The sequence below is a fragment of the Perca flavescens genome, chromosome 21 (assembly GCF_004354835.1).
Source record: "Perca flavescens isolate YP-PL-M2 chromosome 21, PFLA_1.0, whole genome shotgun sequence".
In the NCBI taxonomy this organism is placed as follows: domain Eukaryota; kingdom Metazoa; phylum Chordata; class Actinopteri; order Perciformes; family Percidae; genus Perca; species Perca flavescens.
In genome coordinates this window covers 6,130,055-6,146,670 of record NC_041351.1, presented here as the reverse complement: position 1 = coordinate 6,146,670, position 16,616 = coordinate 6,130,055, and the positions used below count along the sequence as shown (strand labels likewise).

Below are 16,616 nucleotides of genomic sequence, written 5' to 3'. Positions count from 1 at the left end.
GATTTCTCTGCTTATTTCTTGTCAGCTGACAGAGGAGGTAGCAGTTCATTTTCACATTCACAACATAACCCAAACACATATGGACCTAACATATTTAAAAAAATGCAACGGTTTTGTATGGCAGGGCACCTTTAAGTAAAAGTACTAATACTACACTGCAATAATACTCGTTGTTACAGTACAAGTCCTGCATTAAAAATGTTATTTCATTAAAAGTATATAAGTAGCATCAGGAAAATGTAGTTTAAGTATTAAAAGTAAGTACGTACTCAATGTAAAACTAGTGACTAAAGCTGTTACATTCCACCACTGATGTTACCTTTGTAAAAATGTAAATAATTCTTTGTGTGAATGATTTACAGCCAAAATTATTTTCCCCTGTAATGTGTATACATGCGTTCTCTTAGGGAAATGGGTTATTATCTGATTCAATTGTTTTTCTATTTAAAAAAAAAATAAATTATCAAATAAATGTAACTTACGTTTTTCCTTTTTGTTATGTTTATGCCATTATAACTTTGTTATACTTCTCAAAAGACATTTGGGAGTTACTCTTACTTCTGCCCATGGTTGTGCTTGTTGATGTGAGATGCAAAACTTGCAGATAGAGTGACAAATGAGCTCACAGTGAGTAATAATGTGACAGGAGTAAAAAAACGCTCAAAAATGGCTTGGTCCGACTTAACGAGACCAAATATGGTACCTCACACAGCTGCACATCTTTGCCTCCTGTCACAGATTCTTTGAGCAGGAAACAGGCCTTTTGCCCAACACTTACAATAACTAGAAGGGCACTTTGAGTGCACAGACCTCCGCCAAGTCCTTGTATCACAATGTTAATGAAATTAAAAAATAAAGTTTTCACCCTGTGATTCGGATCTGCTCCAAAATTGTATGGGTTCGTCCTTGGCCCACGCTGCACCCTTCCACCAAGGTATTCAGTAGCAGAAATCAAATATGCCAATGTTGTGTACAAATTCAAACACTGTTCTCGACACATGCAGGCAGGTGAGAATGACAATTCTCAATGATGTTTGCGGAGGTTGGTTTCTGTTTTAAGCGAGGGGGCTAAAACCTGTATAAACCACTGTAGGAAGGCTTTAATATCAAGAATATTAATTGTGCAGCACTGCAACAACCAGATTACAATTGTGTGTGTGTGTGTGTGTGTGTATACAGGGTACACTGACAGTCTGATAAAAAGATACTGTACATCTGTTGTCCAGCTGTTTTATATTTATTTTCATACCAAATACTCGCCCCCACCATGAATATGTACCTGTAAATACATATAGCCTAGATATAGAGTGTATCCATGAATGTGTAGATGGGTACAGTAGCTACCTACGCGGGGAATTGTGTTGATACCAACAGCTATAACTGGCTAATTTTAAATTATATTTGTCTAGCAATTTATAACACTGAGTTTTTAATAGTTTCTCTGTCACACAGATAAAACACACACACACACACACACACACACAAACACACACACACACACACAGACACACACACAGCACTTTCCTGCTTGTACTGCTGCTGCTATGTCCTTGTACTGCCACACAAAAAACACACTCTCTTTGCACCGACTCATTTCCACACACACTGAGGTGCATGGGCTCACATGTCCGCACCGATACACATTCACACACAATCAAACGCCACCTGCCGGCATGTTAATAGGTTGTCAGTGTGTGTTGTACCGTCCAGCAGAGCAAGTGGGGGGGGAGGGGGGCACACCATCCCTCTGCCCTGGACTCTCCATTCACAGGCATACTGTATGAGTCTGAGGTGCCAAATGTTCAGCCTGTGGGGATCACAGTGTGGCATTGAGAAGAGCTGGACTGTTTTACAGTGCCAGGCAGGGAGGAGGGATAAGATAAAGGAGGGGACAGAGAAAGGATGGGATGAAAAGAGTGAAAAGGTACAGAGGGGTTTGGTGAAAGAGAGAAAGGAACACTTTGAAATCTGGCTGGGGGAAAGAAGAGGGGGAAGAAAGTGGTTGCATCTCCTTCATACAAGATCCAACATTAAAATCAGAGTCCACAGGGACTCACTCCCTGTTTCCTCTTCGTTCCTGGTGCTGTTCTCACCGAAAAACCCAGCCCTGACCTAGCTGGCGTGATTTCTATTGCTCTCATATATTTATGCCCTGGGATACAACAGACGCAGAAATGCACAGACCTTCTTTATACACTGGCTTTATGGAGAAGAAATGAATTGCATATGATTAGATACTTTTTTTTCTTTAGTGTTATGGTATAAAGGGTCATGCCACAAAGCTGGAACCAGAACAGAACGCATCAATATCAAACAAAAAACATTTGCTCCATTATAGTCTACTGCAATACACGATTAGATAACTAGATAAAAGAAATAATCTGTTGCTTCAATCCTCAAAGGATCCCCAAAAATTATATTTGCAGTATTTACAGACAGCACCGGCTGTGGCATTTGATTGGGTTAGGAATGTTTGTGAATGGATGAGGCTTGTTCTTTTCTGCTCATCGTTCAATTCATACCCTGGTGAATACTCTAGCTGTAGGTCACTTAAAATTGAGGATATATCAAGTGTTTGCAATATTACAATATCTGTTTTGAAGTTAAATATAAAGTATATTTAATATTTCACAACCTCACAGTTCTGTCGTGGTGCTCGATGTGTGGAGAACTCAACATACTGTAAGGTATGAAAAAAAAGCCATTATGTAAAAACAGATTGCTAATAATTCATACATAGCTCCTGCTTCTAATTGGTAAATATGTAGACCAAGTTAGATTCTTTAGATGAAGCTACGAAGCCTGGAGAGCCCATCATCTTTGACCTTGCTTGTGTTTTGCATGTTTAACATGTTGTTACCATGTTTCATTTTGTATTTTTGAAAGAGAATGTTTTTCAGTTATCAGAAGAATGTGGACACATTAAAGCAAACTATTTACATGGGCTCTTAAGTGGGTATTTTCAGGAAATAGACAGAGTCACAATAGTGGACACTGCAAATTTTTCTTATTGTGTTCCCTGCTGGACCTGGGTATGAATTTCGTTCCTTCATTTCAGAACATGTTTAAATGGCAATAAACTAATCTGAAACTGAATCTATTACAACGAAGTATGTGAAAATGCCTAGCAGCAGTTAATCGTTTTCATTCTTGTAGCTTGCTTAATCACATACTTTACTTCAAGTAGGCCTATTCCATTATTAGACAGGACAACAGGTAGTACGGGTGAGACAGGAATGTATGGAAAAGGACGGGAGAGAGAGGAATAACAACTCGTGTTGCTGTAGCCGTGACATCAAATGTGACAGCATTTGATTCAGACTGAAGCAATGTTGGGAGGAAACGTCGACCTTGTCAGATTGTTGTTGTGACATTTAAGAAGAAAAGGAGAGCTACATGTTAAATTGCCACTATATGTAGGTAATGACTTTAATAGCATCTAGTCAGCCACTCAGTTCATGGCTGTAGCCTTTGCAGGTCCACTGATGATGGCAGCAGTGCTCGCCCCTTTCAGGGCTGTATACAGTGACACACAGGGATGCTGCTTTTAATCTCTGGAGACAAGGGAGAAGGGACAGAGCAAGAGGTAGTCTCAGTGGGAAAATGTATGCCATGTAGGGCCAAGGTAATGTATGACTTCTTGAGATAATCGCTGTAATGAAGCAGGGAGCTGGTTGAGAATGAAGCGCATGCTTCCACTCCTACAGTCCGGTGGGGCCCAGAGAGCCTCAGCAAACGAGCCCAGAGGTCCAGGAGATAGAGTGGATAGTGTGTGATTGGGAAGGAGGAGGGAGGGGAGGGGAGGGGAGGGATGAAGCTGGATGAGGGATATTTTTGGGTAGAGGAGCTGAGAGCAAGAGAGGGATCGGGGAAGGGAAGCTTAGTCTGAGCTGTGAGAGCGTGTGTGATAAATGCCTCATTTCTGTGCTGCCAATGAGAGGAGCACAGACGAAATGGATGTTCCCGTGTCCCTGTACTTTTTTTAATCCAGTCCCAGGCCACATTTGGCCATCTATCAGTGCACCGTCTCCACTGTAGCCTGTGAATAAGTATTGTATTCCATGCACAATTAAATCACAAAACCCACTTGGCAATTTAATCCGATTTTTGGTCCACGCATAATTATGTCCTCGAGTCTGAACGTAGGCGGATGGTGTATGCCCTTCCGTAGGATTTTTATGGAAATGCGGTCACTACATACAGCACGGTGAAAGCTTATGTTCCATCACATATTTCCATACTTAGATTTCTGTTCCTCTGTTGTTTTTATAACAGTCTGAAATCTATTTAGCTCATATAAGATACACACGGAGTACAGTTATGATATCAGAGGGACAGTGTGAAAAGTGCACCAGACTCGACAGCATGATGTCAGCACAGTACACATCACAGGACCTTAATATATTTCCAGTGCAAACACCAGTCTCCAGTCAGCTGGCAGGTGACAGTCTGTCTGTGCATGAGTGTGTGTGTGTGTGTGTGTGTGTGTGTGTGTGTGTGTGTGTGTGTGTGTGTGTGTGTGTGTGTGTGTGTGTCATCTCTTTGATCAAACAGGCATTTTTCTCCACACATGCATTTTCTCTTTGTGTGACTCCTGCTCTGTCCATTTTTTTTTTTTTTGGCAGCATGTGCACAGACGTGTGTTTGTGTGCATGTGGGAGTGCTTTTGGATCATCCTGTTAGACCAGCTAGGAAAAGAGCCGTAGATTGGCTGAGGCTTTATTCTCCCCTCTCTCTTAAAACACAAGGAAAATAGCAACTGTGGAGGAAGGGAGCAGATGAAAATAGCTCGGTAGGCAATCGCTGACTCACAAGGCAATGCTGGTATCCAGGCATCCATTCCAGTATATACATCAAATCAACTAGCTGTTGCGTAACTCCCTCAGTACCTGTAAATCTGATCGTTCTCGGTGTGTCTAGTATGGCTTAAGTGCACATGTCCCCTCCGTGGCTGCATACAAAGAGGGTGGGGACATCACAGGTGCCATTTATCATTTTTGACAGCATTGCCCAGAGCCTTTATGGCTGGGGGAGGCAGGCCAAGGCTGGTTGGCTGCGATGTGGCATTGTCATCTAACTACCCAGCTCATTCATCATGCCACTCAAGGAGCGTAGGCTGTCACAGCTCATATTTCTTTAAGTACTGTGAAATTGAACAAGAGCATGAACCAGACTCATGTGTGAATCAGAGTCTGATTAACACATCAGCTGCTATACACACATTGGTTACTCATGCACCTGCAGGGCAGCTCTCACCAAAAATTATATGTATTTATTGTGAGAGAAAAAAAAAAGAAAGCCATTGAAATACTTAAGGCTGTATTAAAGATAGTGCAGGTGCATGAAGTTAGAAAACACAAACAATACGAGGATAGCTGATGTAATGATGTTCTACGTGCAGAAATGAAAGTATAAAGCTGACTCTGGTAAGTCTCTCATCTTCCGTTGCTGACAATTAGATGGGGAAGGTAAAGCCAACATAGTGGTAAATACTCACTTTGCCTCCCTTGTCAGAATGATTTGCACGATGTGGAGGAGTCAAAGACGGGCCCACATCACCGTAGATGATTAGAAACCTGGATAATCTTAATGTGTGTTCAGACTAATCTCGCATTACTTGTGCAAATTTAACCACTTAACCAGTGGTCCCCAAAGTGGGCGGTGCAGCATCCGGGGTGCCTGAAGGAAGGGCCGAGGCCATATACTTTAAAGCTTATATAACCTATGTTTTATTTTTAATTTAAAAGTGTCAAATTTAAATGTGAAGACAATGTGAAAGGGGTCGCTCAGAGTGATGAACCTACAGAGAATTATCTGCTGAATCTGCAGCTCCTCTCAGCTTTACAGCCAGTTTCAGCTCATTGTTTAGCTTTCCGGCTGCAACTTTACGGTTTTGGTTCGTTGGTCATTCTTGGCCACTGTTGACACGAAGAGTTTTCGAGTCACACAACAGTAAGAAATAATGATTGTCGGATAAAAGTGATGGGAAGATTTACCAATGTAAGTTGTCTCAAAGAAAGATACATCTCAGCCCTCAAGAGACACAAAAGTGTACTCTGAAAGCTAAGTGCCACGCCGAAAAAAAGACCGTATGGAGGTGTGCTGTAGTTTAAAAATATTTGGGAACCTTATTGCTAGTGTGTGTGTGTGTGTGTGTGTGTGTGTGTGTGTGTGTGTGTGTGTGTGTGTGTGTGTGTGTGTGTGTGTGTGTGTGTGTGTGTGTGTGTGTGTGTGTGTGTGTTGTGTGTGTGTGTGTGTGTGTGTGAGCTCAGCCTCTTAACTGATCTCAGAACTTACCAAGTTCTTTTCCTTCTTTCCTAGGTTGTTCTGTATTTGATTAAGGGCAAATTCTTTGCTGAACTAGAAACATTTTCACATTTTTGTCTTCACTTCACTTCTCCATCTATTTGTGTCCACTGCATTGCATCTTTGCACCGGCTTGATGTGCAATCACGTCTGCCTCAAGTTCACTTCAGCTTCTCTTTGAATCATGAAAACACAGAGATGAAGAATCCTGATTCTCTTTGTTCAAATATACTGAGTCATCTTTAAATTTCACATGGACCAACAGTGTGTCCCGACAGTCTGCCTCCCATCTCTCTCTGTACCCATTTTGCTTTTGAATATTTTACATTGTGTGTGCCAGAAATCCGACTGCTCTCAGACGACTGTGGCTTTGTTTTCTTTTGTTTGTCTGCTTGATGTTTTTAGCACTGCTGCAGTGGCACTGATTGTTGACCCCTGCCAGGAATATGAAATGGTGTTTTATTTATTTATTTATTTAGGTAGGTACATTTAATTGAATGGAAACAATCTGGTGATTTCACAATGAATAAGCACACAACTGTCTGTCCTCAGGCTCTGAGTGATGCAGTCTCTGTTCGGAGGAGGGGAGCTGGGGCTGCTGGGAGGAGGCGGCGACGCAGGAGGCCTGAAGGAGGATGGCTGTGGCAGTGTGGTGTGGCACTCCTCGCAGCTGCCCACAGACGATGTCTACTCTGCCTCCCACTTCGCCCTTATCACCGCCTATCAGGACATCAAGACGAGGCTGTCCTGCCTGGAGCGCGAGAACACCAGTATCAAGAGGAAACTCAAGATCTATGAGATCAAGGTAAAGAGTTTTCACTTCGAAGCACAAAGTCAAAAGGATGAGGAGATTTTTTTAAACCAATTATTATTGTCCTTGTTGGTATCAGACAGAAAGCCTCCAGTGCTGACAATGATAAGGCCAGTTAGTTTTTTGATTTATGAGCCTTTTTGAAAGGGGAGTGAGCTGTCCACCCTTTAGCATTATGGAGGCAGCGACAAAAGGAGAGAAAGCTTTGGTGGGCTTTGATCCTTGACCGGCGGGAAAATAAACATGATAAATCATTCTACTATATCTAAGCAGAAGGCTATTGATGTTCTAATTCCTGTTTAAGTACAAAATAATATTGAGTAACAACGGCAAGGAGCCCTGGGAGCAACTGAGGGGCTGTAAAAGAAGTTTGGCACACATCACCCCTTGTTGAAACTGAATTAATAGCTCACTGCTCCTAATTATTATACATTAGGATCATTGGTGAAATCGACTGGGAGTCAGCAGGGAAATAGTGACTGTATATGAAGAATGGTCACGTCAAAGAGCTGCACACAGAGTTCAGAAGGGCTCATCCCTCAGATATTCAAAACAGACAAAGAGTCTTGCCTGATCCCAAAAAAAAAAATGAGCTCAAGCACAACTATTTTTCACTATTCAAAATGTTACTCTGGATCTTTCTGAAAAACAGAGTATCTTCTCTCTGCTTCAAGTGAGTGACACTGCAAACATTTCTGCATAGCCAGACCTGCTTGCTTGATGGTGGAAAGCAGACTACTTCTCGGTTGGATGAGAAAGCAGGTGAAGCAGAAATCCACCTCCTTGTAGTAGCTGGCCAAAGGACATATATACAAGGGAGGGGGAGGGGGGGGGGTGTAGTAGCGTAAAGGAATAGCGTGGGAGGACAGAAAGTGAGGAAAAGTGGAAAAAAATAAGAGGAAAGAGGGAGCTCAATGGGTGTAAGGATGCAGTGTAAGACACAGAAAGAGGAAGAGAAATGAGAGAGTAAAATGAGATAATGATGCAAAGAGCAAGGGAGAGATAAATTGCTGAAATTAAGAACAAAGGGGATAAAAGAAAAAAGAAATCCTGGATATTCTTATAATTAACATGAGTGTATGGTGTTCTACTTTTTCTAGGAATTATATGGTGTAACGTACCCGCTTTCTTCTCAGCTTGTGTTGCCGAGTTTTTTTGTTGGATTTAGAAAAGGTATTTTATGATTGATTTTTTTCCCCCAGTATAGGAGGAATTAAGAGTAGTATGATGGAAATGTACTTTTACTTTGTCTTTCCTCTCCTGACATATGTATCCGTGCAAAAAAAAAAATGCATCATTTGAGTGTGCAGCTGTTACTGAAGGCTGCCACATCGCTGTTGGCTTACTCGCAAGCGGCAGTTTGTTCAGGGCCCATTCCCAGAGAGACAGGTGTTGATTTTGGGGAGAGCATGGTGTTGGCTGTTTGGAGTTATCACAACTGTGCATATGTAAATTGCAAAAATCTGGATTATTTTCTGTTATTTTAATCCTTTTTTTTTTTTTAAAAGGAGAGGTAAGTGTTGCTAAGATGCCTGAGTACAGCTGTTGTAAATATGCAGATGTAAGTGCTTGCTATGGGTTAAAGTGATGTTGTTCTCCAGTTCAGAGCTCCCGATGCTCGGCAGTATGAGGATTCTTGAGACCCCAAGGGGGTTCTGCCGTTGTTGCGAACATTTACTGTTAAACTAAGCAGAGAGAGGTGTTCTGCTAAATGGAAAAGGGTTGTTTGCTCCTCAAATAGACATCGCATCAGCGGCAATGACTTCACACAGAAAATGAAAAGCCCTCTCTGCTCATGGTAGGCACTCTAAATGTAAATGTGTTCATTTAGGGTGAACCACATGCAGTTATATAACTCTTCTCGTGTGTTTCTAGCACAGCAGTTTGCTACCAGACAACAGTTTAGCACTATAACTAGACAAATTGCTTACTTCACAAGTAAAACAACAGTCAATGTGGTACAGTCTATTTCCTACAGTTATGATTACATAATCAGTCATATCTGCATAATTGCAGCTGCATATAATGCAATTCTTTCTCCATTATTTAAATGCTGTTTGCATCATAGTTGCACCTCATGTCATATACAACAGCAAATATGTATTCCCCCAGGAATCATGACTTGTGAGGCAATAAGATGCAATAATAATATAATTATATAATAATATACATATGTTATCTTTATTTTTCTTACTGTCAAAAAAACGCGGAAAACAAACTAAACGCACAGTTATTGTAACAAGTATTGTGTGTGTATCACAGCCTGATATATCATCTTCCTCTGTGCCATAGAGCCACACTGTTGCACTGGGTGACACGTGACTCTTTTCATGGGATTTGTCGTCAATAAAATAATATAAATTGTCGCCAGTCTTAGCATTTTGCCTAATCACTAACAATGCTATAGTGGTGCGGTAAGCTGTGACACTCCCCTGCCATCTGAGATATCTTGATTGGCAATAAAAAAACACTCTCGGGGCCAATGGGTGTAATTTTGAGTTTAGTCAAAAGTAAACAGATGGACAAAGTGACTGATGGGTGGACAAACAGCAGCTGAGTCACACACCCACCCCAGATTTCATTGTGTGGGATGAAATCCGAAAGTACGACTAAAGCAACTTGCTCTGTAAATTCACAGAATAGTTTAGGAGAAGTGAAAAATAAAATCTAGTTCATGAGGAAAGAAACATTTGCTCATGAAGAAGTTAAAACACCCTGATCCCCAGAGTAATATCTGGGCCAAACTGAAGTTGCAGTTGATACAAGATGAATCTTTTATGATCTCAGTGTGAAATCATCAAAAATTGCAGAAAACAGCAGGGAAAAGAAGTTTAAGCACACAAACAAAAAGTATAAATAAGTAAAAGGGTTCTTTTACAGTATATATATTTTAACCTATCTTGTTCTCAACACTCAGTCTTATTATTACATATCTAATTCTATGTTTCTATGATGTAATTAACTTCTTTTTTTCCCCTGCAGTTCCCTATGATTAACGAGTTTGGGGAGGACACCAACTCCTACTGCTCCTTTGAGAGCAAAGAGACGGCGCTGCTGCACTCAGAAAATGGCAACCTGCAGCAGAGGGTCAACGTCCTGACCCATGAGGTAAGAGGAGGGATGAGGACAAGAGGGTGAGACGGACCGAGGGAAGATGGGGGACGAGAGGTGGGAGAGGAAGAGAAGAAATGAGAGAAAGCAGAGGCAAGATGGGATATGTATGAAACAAGAGTAAAGTCCATTCTTACTATATTCATTTGGAATAAACCTTATCACACAAAAGGGTTTTCTCAGGGCTTGAATTCTGCAGAAATCCCTCCCTGCATTGCAATTTAATTGAATCAAAAAGAAAATATAGGCCAACCCTGGTGGACATACACTGAAAGATGTCCAAAACTAATTAAGCACTAAAGCTGCTGCCCAAGCAAAAAATTACTGAGATTGGGTGTTTTTAAGAAACCGTCCAAGGAGCAATGTGACATGGGATTTTCACTTTGGTGTTCTATTTTTGAGACGCGCTATAATTGGGCACGAACCTGGCCAAGATTTTTGCTGAATATGTGCGCCTTAAGAAAGAAGAAAAGTAGACGTGGGATGACACATTTTGAAATTAATTAGTAAATATATATACAGCATGATTTAAAATTGAAAACGAGATGTGTGCACGTTACACGGGCATATTCCAAAAGAAATACGAACCGGTTTTACTACTTCAAAGTTTTCTGCCGCACACTTGATTGCAACTCCCTTCCAAAAAACGGTCGTGAGTGAGAGAGGAGAATGTGACTATGTGAACGAGAGCGTGGGGAAATAGAAATGAGAAACGACTGACACAGGAAGGCAGTGGTTGAACTGGTACTGGTAAAAAAAAGAAGAAATATGCTTGAGAGCAAGAAAGAGGAAGGAAATGGTTTATGGGAGCAGCAGAAGTCATTAGCGCGGCACACACAAGGTCACATGGCTCCAACACCGGGCTTTCAGAGTGATGAAATGTAACACGGCTCGCTGAGCATGTCCCAGAACCCCCCCCCCCTAACCCCCCCACCACCACCACCACCACCACCACTACACATACAAACCTCATCCTGTTCTTTTCGGTAAAGGGGTGACTTGCAGTTATAAGGGAGAAGCAGAGAAAGGTGAGAGAAGGCATTAGAGAAATATAAAGGTCACAAAGCAGAAAGCAAAAAATATTGTTGTTTTTCTGATAAAATGCAACAACAAAAAAAGAACAGACCGCCAAGGCTATACTGAGCATGTTGTTTGTAGGCCTACATTTAGTTTTGGGAATATATTATAGGATATATACAGTATATGCTTTATTTCTTAACAGTGAGGCCCTGTGTCAAAATCTACTTGTAAGACCTTCACTGTTTCAGTTTTGGGGTTATAGTTTGAATATAATTTTCCTAAATTAAAATGCTTAATCAAATTACTGCACAACATATCTGGTAGTAAACAAGGTATTATTCCACAGAAAAACTGTACACCCTGAGCAGAGAGAAAGGAAGAAACGAGGGGTTAAAAGTAGTGCATTTGGGCATTATTTCTGTTTATCTGGCCTTGATTACAACAGTTTTACTTCAACAAGTGGTGTATGGACACATGCAACAGTAGTGGATGGAAACTAAGGCTGCAGGATATGAGGAAAATATGCAATACCTGGCAACGTTGAATATCGCGAAAACGATATTAATTGCGATAAATAAAGATATTAAGTGTACAGTTCTGCCTTCCTGCTGCTTTCCGTATTCTGGTAAAATAAAACAAATTGTTGAATAAAACAATTATTTCCAACATCCTTTTATTGAACAAATTGAAATGAACACAAAAGGTACCAATAGAAAAAAATATGAACGCTATTTACATTTTAAAGTGCAGGGGTCTACGGATACTCTTTCAAACAACACCCAAAAAAAACCTCAGTGCAATATTGCAGTCTTATGCGATGTGTTTATGGTGCAAGTTGACTTTGCGATGGCAATAAAAAACAAGTACATTGTGCAGCCTAATGGAAGCGCAATTCATTTGCATTTTCTTATGCAGATTCTCTGGAAATCCGGTTCAAAATAGCACTACACTTACCCTTGATTTGCACCAACTGCAGAACATCTGCGGATCTGCTCCGCAACGGCGGCGGAGTCATTAGGTTTCCATTAAAGTCAGTGTGTGTATTTCCACTGACTGCAGAACGGCTGCGTTGCGACTTCGTCCCAGCTCTGGCGATCCGCAGCCCTCCGGAGCCGATACGCACAGCTTCTATTTTTGACGGACGCCGGAGAGCTCCGCAGCAATTCAGCACAGGGCAGATAGTGCGGGACAGGAAGTCGAGCACAGAAACAAAATAAAACATCCGGTTAATTTTCAAAATAAAATACACAGTGCTCCCGGCAGATCATTTTTCATTGCACTACACCTTGAAAACGTCACAATGGGCGGAGACACGCCTGAAGTGTTGGTTTTGTGGTTCTGTTTATAGAAACTACATCCTGTTAGATCGCGAGATTATACGGGAAATCATGAGATCTCGTGGGTCTCTTGTGATTTCAGCTGGCAGTCATGGCCGCAGCCGCTCCGCAACAAATCCGGGCCTGGTGGGTAGTGAAGGACGGCGGAGCACGGAGCCAACACGCAGCAGAGCCGATCCGCAGCCATTCCGCAGATGTTGGAAATTAGTGGGGTTAGAAGGAAACCTGGCTATTGTCAGTATGTTCTGGAGCTTAGCATTTAGTATGATAAATACAGTGTTGTCATAACTGATAGAGATAGGAAATAAGATCCTAGTTGTAAAAACGAAGAACTATCCTTTAAATTGGCCAGTTTTAGCGATCCTCTCTGATGTATTCAAACTGAAGCAACGTTCAAACTGGCACCTTGAATTCCTCCCTTTACAGAGGAAAGCCCTCAGTTCCACACTGCAATCACACCAACTAGTTTTATACCAACTAATTAAACTAAAAACACTCTCCAAGAAAACTAGAACAAAACAGACAGCTTTGAACCCAAGAGGCCATTTAAAACAACAAACCAATCAGAATCCAGACAGAAGTGAAAATGGAAAAAAGGTGATAATGATAAAATCTCCTCACAGAAATCCAACTCCCAGTAATCCCTCTCCTCAGTCACGATGCTGTTGACAAGCCATCCTTAGTACCAGATTTATACAAGCATATGTTACCATAGACACGCTGAATAGGCCTCACCGCTCCGGCACACAGCAGTGATAAACCTCTTTGTCCTCGCCGGCTATCTCACTCCCTTGCCGCTGCTCCCACTCTCAATTTCCGTTTTGTCTAAAGTGACCATATTCTTCAACAAAAACACACTTCCCTTCCGGCTTTGAAAATGTTTCCCTTTCACTCAATTTGGTGTACGTCACTTCCCTGAGATCTGTCAAAGAGTATGTGATTATGGCATCCAGTGACATTCACCCCCTTATTATGCCACAGTGTGAAAGAACAGCAAGACATTCATTTTTTTTTTTTTTTAAATAGTGCTAAAGATTGTTGAAATCCTGGTGTGTCAAGATGGATGGGGGAGGCGTACATGCTGGTGTCAGGATTTCGGTGTCCTAAATTTTCTTGGTTACACAATAGTTTCTTAAGTGACACATTTGCCGACTCTCACTATGAAAGCTTTTGTTGCGTTTTTCGTCTCGGTCTTGCTTTTTGGGAGGATGTTTGAAAACTGACAAAGAGGGAGGAAAAAAAAATTAAGTGAATCTATGCCAACCCATATTTTTTTTTTTTTTTTTTTTTCCTCGGTCTCAATGGCTTTTTCTCTGTATCTGGCTTTCAGCTCCAGAAGAGGAAGGAGAGAGAGGAGCAGTTGGAGGATGTGATCCAGGCCTACGAGAAGATTCACATGGAGAAGAGCAACCTCCAGAGGGATCTCGACAAAATGGTCCGAGACATCATTCAGTCCACTACACTGTGCATTCTTTTTTACGCAGAAGCCATATGGCTCATTAATACATTCTTACAGTTTCACATTCTGCTGAATATAAAGTGTAAATGTCGGCATGGCTGACATCATGATCATGCATTAATCATAAAAGAGATGATTACATTTAAGTCACCAAATGCACTATGGGGCCAACAGTACGTGGACACCTCTCTGCATACATGTAATGTATTTATGTAAACTTAGTCCAGAGCTGTTTTTAAGGTTTGGTTCCAATTTAGGGGAAATCTTAATGCTACAACACAATAATATTCCAGACAATCGTGTTTGTCCCTTTCCTGTTTCAATGTGACAATGCCAACATATACTTATTTTCCGTGCGTTATCCTACACATGTCCAGGCAACTCGAGCAATCAGTGCGCCTGCGCAAGCTGCAGTGCAGAACCTGGTAAAAAACTAATAGGTCAGGAAAAGATTGTGGTTTGGGTTTGTTTTTTTGTTTATTTTTATAGCGACAAGTATGTAGCATAGACCTATGCCACACACCACAGCATTTATAGCCTAAGCTAATTTGCAATGCACGTCCCTAAATGGACCCTCTTTTTTTAAATAATTCTTTTTAAGACAGTAGACAACACAAACTCAACAATAGATACGTAACTTAAAGTGCTCATATTGTGATTTTGGGCTTTTCCACTTTCCTTTATTGTGTTATATATTTTTTTGTGCACATTATAGGTTTACAAAGTGAAAAAGTCCAAATACCACCGCAAAGGGACTTACCATCTCCAACAGAAAACACTGTTCACCAACTGCTCCAAACAGCGGAACACGTTATAATGCTCGCCTAGCTGCTAGCGGGGCACGCCCTTTTTCTCTGCAACAAGCTAGCAGTACTTACTGCGCATGTGCGACTCCCAACAAAGATGGAACTGAAGTGAGATGTCTCACTCTGCAGCTAAAACAGAGACCTGAACACACAGGGTGAAAAGAGGAGCTGCAGCAATGTGCACTACAACAAAAATATGGTGTTTTCTGAAAATTAAACCACATAAACCTATTCTGGTACAACCTCTCAATACAATTATGAACCTGAAAATGAGCATAATATGAGCACTTTGAAATGCAAAAATTCACAAGAAGCTACAGACAAAACAATACACAACACAACACATACTAATACAATAAATCACCATACAACAGGAGTACCAGATCATTCATGACTACATGACTGCACCCTCTTCAAAAACTGTTTCAGAAGAAGTTTAAAATGATCCCAGTCAGGATCATTTTTAAGTTCAGTAGGTAACGCATTTCACATATTCATCCCTCAAACAGAGAAGGCTGTTTGACCAAATGAAGATTTACATAAGAGCATCTTAAAGCAACCCAAAGCTCTAAGAGGAACATCTAGGTCACTGAGCACCTGGGGAGCCTGGCTATGTAGGCACTTATATACAAGTTTAAGATCTGCAAATTTAATACAATTAATCGAAATGTAACATATTTAATTTCTTGAGAACATGACAATGATGAGATCTTATCGGCTTCCTGTCCGAATTTTTAATTGCTTGATTGTATATGATCATAAGAGGCGTTGTTATTGTAGGTGCTGCTTGTGGAGAGGTTACACGATAACTTAGATGTGAAAAGATCATTGCGTGCATGAAAGTATTTGCAGCTTACGTATGTGGTGTTAGTTAAGTACGTAAGTACGTTGGAATAGTTAAGTTACAATAAGTCAACGCTGACTTTTGCTATCACACGGGACACGTCGCCTGAATTTTTCATACAAATGTGACTGAAAACAATATCAAATTCTTGATACATTCTTGTAGTTTCTATATTTCTGTTGCATACCTCAAAACAAAAACGTTAACTTTCTCCCCATTACCTCATTGGGTGATATTGGATTATCACTACCCTGTGTAAATGATGGAAACTAATGTATACTACGACTGTCCGTTTCCTCTCTCCTGACATTACTTTTCCTTTTGTCGCTCTGATAGAACGATAAAGAAAACAGACAGACACTTTGACCGGGCACTTTAGAGTACACTGCTCATTTCAAAGTAATGGCACTCTGAGCAAGCAGTTTTCTTATACTGAGTCAACAGTCCTTCAGAGAGAAGAGTCCTTTTAGAGTTAATCAGTGAAATTTCTCCTCTGACACAAGACAAACTCTTGATTGACTGTAAAGCCACATCAATCTTGAAAGATTTAATTTAGTAAAGTATTGTAAATATTTCTTTTCCACAAACTGCAACTTCCTTTAATTTAAAAAAAAGATACTAAGATTAGTTTTTAGCTTAATCCTCTTTTGTTGCATTTTTCATACTGTGAGAATCTCCTTTTATAAGCACATTTCTGTAACTGGTTACAAATCAAAGTCGATCCAGCCCCAGGTATACGCGTCCAACTGAACAGCTTGGCTGGCTGGTCTTCCCAGATCCCCTCTGTGATAATAAACCCTCTCATATGACAGTGAAGTCCATTGAGCACCTCCTGTCGAGCAGCCTCAGCAGTTTTAAGTGGGCAGAGTGATTACGGGAGGAAGTGAGCCAAAAATCTTGGAACTGCCACCTGCCGAGGACT

At 41.0% G+C, this 16,616-nt stretch overlaps 1 protein-coding gene across 1 annotated transcript in view; it reads left to right on the top strand.

Moving 5' to 3' along the window:
* tbkbp1 (TBK1 binding protein 1) overlaps positions 1–16,616 on the top strand; it is a 59,003-nt gene that overhangs the window by 21,045 nt on the left and 21,342 nt on the right. Inside the window, exons 2-4 of the mRNA XM_028568029.1 lie at positions 6,859–7,111; positions 10,100–10,225; positions 13,916–14,020. Coding sequence (XP_028423830.1) covers positions 6,869–7,111; positions 10,100–10,225; positions 13,916–14,020 — 474 coding nt within the window. The 5' untranslated portion in view covers positions 6,859–6,868. The remainder of the gene's footprint in view (positions 1–6,858; positions 7,112–10,099; positions 10,226–13,915; positions 14,021–16,616) is intronic.